Source organism: Ailuropoda melanoleuca, chromosome 9 (genome assembly GCF_002007445.2).
Source record: "Ailuropoda melanoleuca isolate Jingjing chromosome 9, ASM200744v2, whole genome shotgun sequence".
Taxonomy (NCBI): Eukaryota; Metazoa; Chordata; class Mammalia; order Carnivora; family Ursidae; genus Ailuropoda; species Ailuropoda melanoleuca.
Genome location: NC_048226.1, coordinates 78,423,101 through 78,431,918, shown reverse-complemented (window position 1 = coordinate 78,431,918; position 8,818 = coordinate 78,423,101). Strand labels below are relative to the sequence as shown.

Below are 8,818 nucleotides of genomic sequence, written 5' to 3'. Positions count from 1 at the left end.
GTGATGATTTTCTTTCTAAGGATTCACTCTTACTCAACAGTGTTCACTATATCACCATTTAATGTTGCTGTTCTATTAAGAATTGTCTGTTTCAATTCAAAGTAATCTCTGACTCTTCTGTGCATTTTAATTTGGTTATTATCAGCTGACTAGCTATCGAAGTGAAACTCGAATTTTAATACTACAATACGCTGACTACAAAACAACCAAATAATGGATTCACAATATACAATTGTCTGAAGATTTACTTAAAGGACCTAGTGTATTCCTATACATTTCCTATTCTAAATTGCATTATTGGAAAAGTTATTTTTAGACCAATGCAATATATTCCATATTGCAAAATAAAAACCAAGATAAGCTTATGAAATGCATTCATTTTACTGAGTATATTGCTTAACGGGGTGTAAAAGTGGTACAGATTGAAAAATACTTCAGTTGCACTTCCTAAATAGCATTTAAGATGCTATTTTATTAATAATATTTTGTGCACGTTAAAAGTGGCTCTGTGTTGACTGCCTTTATAAAAATTACATCCTTTAAGAGAATTGAAAACATTAGCAATAACTACCACCAAAAATCTAAAAATAAAACCAGCCTGCATAGCATAGTATAGTATACTGACTGGGATAGAGAGACTTGGGTTTGAGCTTTGCAAGTTCTGCAGGCCTCTGTTTTCTTACCTGTAAAATGAGTATAATTATAGGAGCTAACTTACAGTGTTAGTGTGAGGTTTGGATGAATGAATATAGATAAAATATTTAGCAGAGCAAGCACTTAGTGAACATCAACTACATCATCATTATTATCATTACCTACTTACAATTCGGACCATCGTTCTGAAATAAAAACTGTATAAAGTTTTGAATGGCCAAAATAGATTTGTCAAAAAAAAAAAAGGACCACAACGTAAAGCAAATGTCAGATTTGAAATATATATACAAGTAAGATGAGAATCTGATTAACAATTGAGGATAAATGTGAATCACATAGTTTTCCATAAAATGAGGAAGATAAAAGAAAGGTGACTCCCAAAAAATGCTTGGTTAATGAAAAGGCCATTTGTTTACTGAGGATGTTCTGTAATATTAGAAAGAAATCTTACTTATGAACAACAAATAAATACACACCTCTTTGATGATAATTCTCCATAAGAATAAGAGCTTACAACTTGTATTTGTGCGTGATGAGGTCTTAAATAATATGTATGATATTAGGTAAGGTAAAGAAAACTTATAATATAAAAATAGTAAAAAATTTAGTCATTTAAATAACAATGTAAGTTATTATTTTCCTTATAGTGTTATTCTCATAAATATATTTTCACATGTGTCTCTTAATCCTAGATTTCAGACTGAACTAAATTATGATGTTCTGGAAGTCCATGATGGACCAAATCTTCTGTCACCCTTGCTTGGATCCTACAATGGTACACAAGTGCCCCAGTTTCTATTCAGTAGCAGTAATTTTATATACCTTCTATTTACAACAGACAACAGCCGTTCTAATAATGGTTTCAAGATTCATTATGAAAGCAAGTAATGCCAAAATATTTTTTGATTTCCCTATTCTCTTTTCCCTACATTTGATATTACCACTGTATAAGTAAAAGAACGACAAGAGTTATTAAGAAAATAAAATTAAAGCTTTCCTTGACCAATGAGAATGCTAATGCTTTGCAGGGTATGTGTTTTAGTAAATTCTGCAAAAGATTTTTCAACAATATCTATCTAACTGAAAGGAAATACTAAGGAACTCTCAGAAGTATCAGATAACAAATTTTAAACAGTGAGTTCATGTACTAGTTATTTGTGCACAATTCTGAAAAGCCAATAATAGATAGTAAATATCAATCTAAGATGTATATGAACATTGGCAGATTCCCTTAGCATGTACTTCATAAACTCATTCTTTTATATTTTACCCATATTAATTGCACACATTTTCCATTTAAAATATTCATTTTTATTATTTTGTGTAAAATACTGAAAATTATGTTAACATTGAAAAATAAGGTACGTAGACGTATATTCAAATAGGACTAACATAACTGATCAAAGACTGTATACAAGCTGTAATTCACAGTGTTGCAATCAGCTTATAATAATCTCAAAAGGTTATAGTTTTATTTTTAAAAAATCTAAAATACACCTGGTATTTAAAAATAATTTGATTCTGGTATATACATAGAAACAAGTTTTTTTTTAATTTATAAACATTTGGCATATTTATACATGTACAAGTGTATTGCATATGATGTATACATATAAATTCATATATGCATGCATTTGCATCTAAAGGTACATTGCCATGTATCTGCATGAAAAGCAGTTTTGGTGAAATGGATCTAATAGCACATTTAAGAAGGTTACCGCAAGATATCTTTATATCAAGTACAGTTAGGTATTAAATCACTTATTTTTATATTCAAGTCTCCTACACCCCTTACCCCCTCAAGAAAAATTTCTGCATTTGAAATTCATAACTTTATATTCCATATTGGGTGTCTTTTCAGTAGATTTGATCAATGGACTCATGGGCTTTTAAAACCATAATAAATATATATTCATTACTCTTTTAAAGATTGTATTATCCATAATATTATTTAATTATATTAACTTCTCTTTTTACTTCGAGCTTTATGGCATGGAAGTATATTTCCTTAATATTATTATAAAATGTAACAAGAGGATTAACACATACTTGGGAATTCAAATGAACTGAAGGGCCTTAATCGAGATTTTTAGTTTAACATGTATGTGTTAAATTTGAGTCCGAGTAGAGTCATTTTTTGCAATCTATTTCAAAATTAATTCTTATTAGCAATTAATTTTTATCAATACGTTACAAATGGGCAGGCACATTTCCTTTAATCCATTGCTGTATTCTATACCTAACAAATCACATTCAATCCCACTCCAGCCAAGGTGTGTGGTCTTGATCACGTGTCAGACATAGGACAATTTTAAGAATTAAGTAAAATCACACATGCAGTGTGTTTTTATAATTGCATGCAGTAAGTAATGAATGATAGCTCATATTTTTTCTTTGAAAACTAATTGGATGAGGAATTAAAATGATAAGTCAAGCTGAAATGTATTTTTGTTACAAAAGAAATTATTCACAGACACTTGTTAAAGACGTTAGAGCAGAATTTTACTACTTTTTACTACTTTTCCTTTAAGGGGAGAGAGACTGAGCTCAATTCTGACTACAAGTGGGACTTTATAGTCAAGGAGGAGGGTCTTGCTTGGCAGGTTGGGGGAGGGGGAATTCAGTGGAGGGGATTGCTAAGAGGGGCAGAGGATTAGAGGTAGGGGGGTATCTGGCTAAACCCACCAGACAGGATTTTTGCTAAAGGTAGGCCAGAGTGAGAAGATACTGAGGGTGGGGAATAAGGAATTTGATTAGGTATCAAGGGAGGGGGATTTGCAGTAAACTGACCCAGTAGGATTGTTGCTAAAATTGGACTAAATGGGCCACAGGTGAGATCTAGTCAGAAGGATTCACAGGAGCCTGACTAAAGTTTCAAATTTGTTCAAGGCAAAGCATCTATGTCACAGTCAGCAAGTTTGTCACCCACAGGCTCTTAGTAACATAATCAAAGTTACCGTTGGAGGCTAGTGATGAAAAAGGCAGAGTGGAGGCTGAGAGCTAGAGAGGCTGAGGTTGATCACAGACACAGTGGATGTTGGTTTGGGTCAAATCTGGCCCGAAAGGCAGTACCGTTCTATTTAAATTAGTTTATAAGAGATAACTTCCTCTCATTTTCTTCTATTAGTTGCTGTGGTTTAATTACTACTGAGAAACAATCTCTAACATCACAAGCCCTCTATTTTCAGGAACACAAACAAGCAAAGACCTTTTTTTGTTATTGTTACTTAATAAGTTTCCCAGCTGGAGGTAACCAAACTATCTTTTTTTAAATGAACCATTCACAAACCCCAAAATCAGTAGAATGAAATTTTAATTATTACACTAATTAAAACTTTAAAAATGTACTTGGTATTTAGTGAATTTCTATTTTTTTAATTAAATCCATTAAAAAAGAAAATTTGATTTTTCCAGGAGACCAAAATGTGATGGGAAGGATTATTTGCAGTGTTACCACTGCTTGCACTCCAGTTTTTCATTGTATCCCTTTGCTGGGGCACTATCTACCCAACTTTACTTTCTCTCAAAAGAGGAAGATTGCAAAAACTGCACCAATGACATAAGATTCATAATTTTCAGAGCACATTAAAAATAATAATAACAACATGGACTAGAATTTAGGAACATAACCCATTTTTTGCTTCAATACAATTAATTTTCTCTCCCTCTCCCAGGAAAAAGTTCTTTTTATTATGTTTGTATTTTTTGAAATACAAATATAATTAAGTCTTCTTGGATATATAAATAATACATAAAACAATAAAATTATAAATGGATACGGAACAAATTTATAGACACAGGTACCCATCTCCAAAGACATATTTTTTGTATGCATGTATACATATATTTTTTTCAACTGTGGGAAATGGAAGACATCTAAGAGAATGTACTGTTTAAATAACAGTTGTTATATCTAAAGTCAATACATATGGGAGAGGTAGAGGAATCAAAACATTACCATTGCCTTGATTTATCTGCTTGTCAATCAATTATGAAATATCTCCTTAGACTTACTCTGTGACTGCTAGATGGATGCAGTACAGTAAGAGACATAAAAGATATGCATTATCTTACTTTATCCATCAGTTGGAGAGACAAGAAGGACAAATGGAATGATTACTATTCACTGACCTTTACTCCAAATAATCTGAAACCATTAAAATCACTTTTGGAGAATTACATTTGTTTGATTTTGTTTTTACTATGATTTACACTGTATGTGACTTCTTCAAGCCCACATTTCACTGATCTCTTAAGATTTTGCTACAACATAGGCGTTTTAGATAAAGGAAAATTAATCATGACTTAAAGGAGAGGGCATCTGAGCTTGTCTGGTAAAAATTGAGATTTTGTAAGTTAAAGGGATGATTGAATGTCTTTGTGGTAGTGAAATAAAATATAAAACTAGTAAGGAAACTTACCTGACTGGTAGGAAAGGTGACTACTGAGAAATAATAGAGATTACAAATGGTAGAGTTCAGTTTGGAAGTCATGAATCTCAAGGTGATGATTTTGAACTTGGTACCATGAAAAGCAGGGTACAGAAGCAATGAAATAACGTATTTTAGGGATATAGGTGTCCAATATTATATCCAGGACAGATTGGAGATGAAGGATACTGAAAGAGAGGGCAGATGTCTTTGTTTGTCCTACAGAATTGAAGTGATGAAGGCCTTGGGTAGGGTAAGAGAAGCAGTAAATGACATGATGCTTTTCAATGAGGATAGATTTCAGACATTTTGTGTGGAGGAAAAATACAATGTGAGAGGGATTCAAAGATGAACGAGGATCTCAAAATCTTGGATGCTTAGAAGTATAATGGTCACATTGAGAAGAGGAATATAGCAGGTTAAAGTAATTGTGTTGAAGATAAGATTTTTTAGTTTTTTAGTTTCTCATTCAAAACAACAACATTTAAATGAAATGGATATGTTCAATAAATGTATTTAAGATGTATGATTTGTCTTTTTAAAAATTGAACTACTATGTTTTTAGTATTTTGTATAGCTTCATTTTAAAATCGGATAGCAAATACAGATAGTTTCTCTTGTGAATGTGATTAAATCAGCTATAATTTGAAAATGTTAATTATTGTACTTTTGGAATATAAAGACAACAGTAATTCATTGTTTAAGTCTTTCATTTAGGAAGAGGAAGATAATTATTTATTTTACCTTATACCTCAGTTCTTAACTCAGGGCAGGTTTTCGCATCCCAGAGAACATTTGGCCATATCTGGAGGCATTTTTGGTTGTCATGACTGGAGAAAGTAGAGGTCAGGAATGCTGCTAACATATTGCAAAGCGTAGGACAGCCCCAGGGCAAAGAATCATGCAACCCAAAAACTCAACAGGGCCAACATTGGGAAACCATGTCTTATGAAGGGAAAGGCATTGCCATGGTGTGGTTTCAGTAGACATCATAAGTCACTAGGAAGATCATCATCAGGAGACACCAGGTACACTACAAGCTATTGAAAACCCTGACAAGTAGCTACCAGAGCAATTGTAGTGCTTTACTTAGAAAAGTACTGGTGTTCATACTTTCATACATCATTCTATATTCATATCTATATAATTTTCGTAAGGATTGACTTATTTATTTGAGAGAGAGAGAGAGAGTAAGGAGAGGGGCAGAGGGAGAGGGAGAGATAGAATCCCAAGCAGACTCCCCATTGATCGTGGAGCCTGACATGAAGCTTAATCCCAGGACCCGGAGATCATGACCTGAGCCAAAGTCAAGAGTCAGCTGCTTAACCGACTCAGCCACCCAGGTGCCCCATAGCTCTATAATTTATAACAATGTAAAGTTTGATAGATAATTATATATTTTCATCATGTTCTTATATAACTAAGTGATCTGAACGTGGGCTTCATGGGTAGAAAATGTCAAAACAAATTTGTTAGACAATTGCTGGTTGTTTGAATAAAGCTATGGGAACATTCATTTATTTGTGAACGTCATAACTCACAGTCATTTGAAGAAATGGGAATCAATTTTGGCAAATCTGAATCCACCAAACTTACTCTTTGTCGTATTCCGTTTGTTTTGTAGGTGTTACAGTGAACACTTATTCTTGCTTGGACCCTGGCATTCCTGTACATGGCCGTCGCTACGGTCATGATTTCTCCATAGGTTCTACTGTTTCATTTAGTTGTGATCCAGGATACAGGTTGAGCCATGAAGAGCCTCTTCTGTGTGAGAAAAACCACTGGTGGAGTCATCCACTCCCAACCTGTGATGGTGAGAATTAATTCAATATGCAAAATAAGCTGATTTATAAACAAAAAAGAAGCCAATATAGTACTTATAAAATGTGAGGCTTAAAACAACTATAAATATTTTGTATTTTAAAAGATTATCTTGAATTTTGGTAATTTTGTAATCAGACCATTAACAAAGGAAATAAAAATGCATTATATGTCAACAGTACTTCAAAAAGAAAAAAAAAATATTGATAACCAGCCAAACTTACCCTATGCCTAAAGATGGTATATGTATTTCTATATTTTCCAAATGTGCCGAGGTAGCCAGTTTAAGTGCATATTGTGTGCTTGGACCTTTGACAAAGTAGCATTGAAATGTCAAATTGGTATCAATAAATTCACAGAAGGGATAGGACATTACCTCCAAACTTGGAAGGCAAAATGTACCAGTCCAAATTCTACATAGTTACACAGCACTGTGACAATGTACCCAGACTGTCTGTGGTGGCAAATTCTTGGGTCATGATGAATATTCTACCAGTGTCCTTACCTCTTCTCTGTTTCAATAAGTCAGAAATGCTTCATTTTTCATAAAACACATGTGAAATACAGTGGAAGAAACTGCTTCCCTAATTTCGAGAAGTATTTTCATACTTGCTTCATCAAAAAGCACACACAATGTGAATACTATGCATTATTTGATCCCGGGCTTTACTTTTTATTTATAACACTATTTCTAAGTTCTTTACTTATTCTTATTCAAAGTAGAAGATGACATTCATCATTTTATGATTAAATTCCCAAATACTGTCGCTGCTATCATTGTTTAGAAACAGTTTTAGGCCAATTTGTTTTTATAACAAGGTATAAGGGAATCATCAGCACATCTTCCTTGTATTTGGTACAGTACTATTTATAATAGTCAGCATTCTTATGATTGTGACAGAATTCCAACTATAACTGGTTTTAAAAAATAAAAGCAGAGTTTGCTGTTTATTCAAATCTTAGAAAAGGCAGAGGTGATGTACTTTTCATTGCTAATTATAATCATGAATTCAGACTTTTTAAAGGCTCTATCCATTTTCTACGTAGGCTTTGCTCTGTGTCTTGACATAATTCTCTTTAATTGCAGCCGGGCTTTTTCTACGTGGGTGTATTTAGCAGTGGAGAATACACTTGTAGAACAGGTAGACTTATTGTCTCATATTTCTAGGATCAGACAGGAATGAGAGTTCTTCCATGTTCAAATTAGAAAAATCACAAGAAATGTCTCTGATTAGTCCATACCGGAACCAGTTAGTGTAGTAAAGGAGAAGGGCCCATTACTTTTAGCCTTGTCCAGATCATATGTGCATCCATTTCTATGGTTGAGAAGAAGATAGTGCTGGTGTATAGCTGTTTAGTTTATGGATACTCTGCACTACTTGGAATATGTGACTTAAAGATGATACAGTATCCTTTTTGCCACCAATTCTGTCAGATGGAAAAAATACTTTGAATTCAGTTCTCTTTTCTGTATACTTAGGTTTCTGAGTAAAAACTGATCCTTTTTAAATTCATCTTGTTTCACTATTGACCAAGGAACCTTGAACCTCAAGTCAGAAGTGGTTCAGTTAGATTCTGTGCCAATTAGTAAATTTGATAGTAAATTTTTTATACTTAAAAAAAAAGATTATTTATTTATTTATTTTGAGAGAGAGAAAGAGAGAGAGAGAGTGAGTGTATGCAAGCAGGGGGAGGGGCAAAGGGCAAGAGAGAAACTTAAGCATACGCCACACTGAGTGTGGAGCTCAATGTGCGGCTCAATCTCATGACCCATGAGATCATGACCTGAGCTGAAACCAAGAGTCCCACGCTTAACCTACTGAGCCACCCAGGCACCTCCGATACCCTATCTTTTGCTACAGAGTAACACTTGTCATGCCACTTATATTTTTCTTTATAGTATTTTCCACTCC

At 33.5% G+C, this 8,818-nt stretch overlaps 1 protein-coding gene across 1 annotated transcript in view; it reads left to right on the top strand.

Annotated features, from left to right (window-relative positions):
* The window catches only part of CSMD3 (CUB and Sushi multiple domains 3), a 1,149,842-nt gene that overhangs the window by 771,752 nt on the left and 369,272 nt on the right, over positions 1-8,818 (top strand). Inside the window, 2 exon segments of the mRNA XM_034668518.1 lie at positions 1,347-1,534; positions 6,709-6,897. Of these exon segments, the coding sequence (XP_034524409.1) occupies positions 1,347-1,534; positions 6,709-6,897 (377 nt within the window).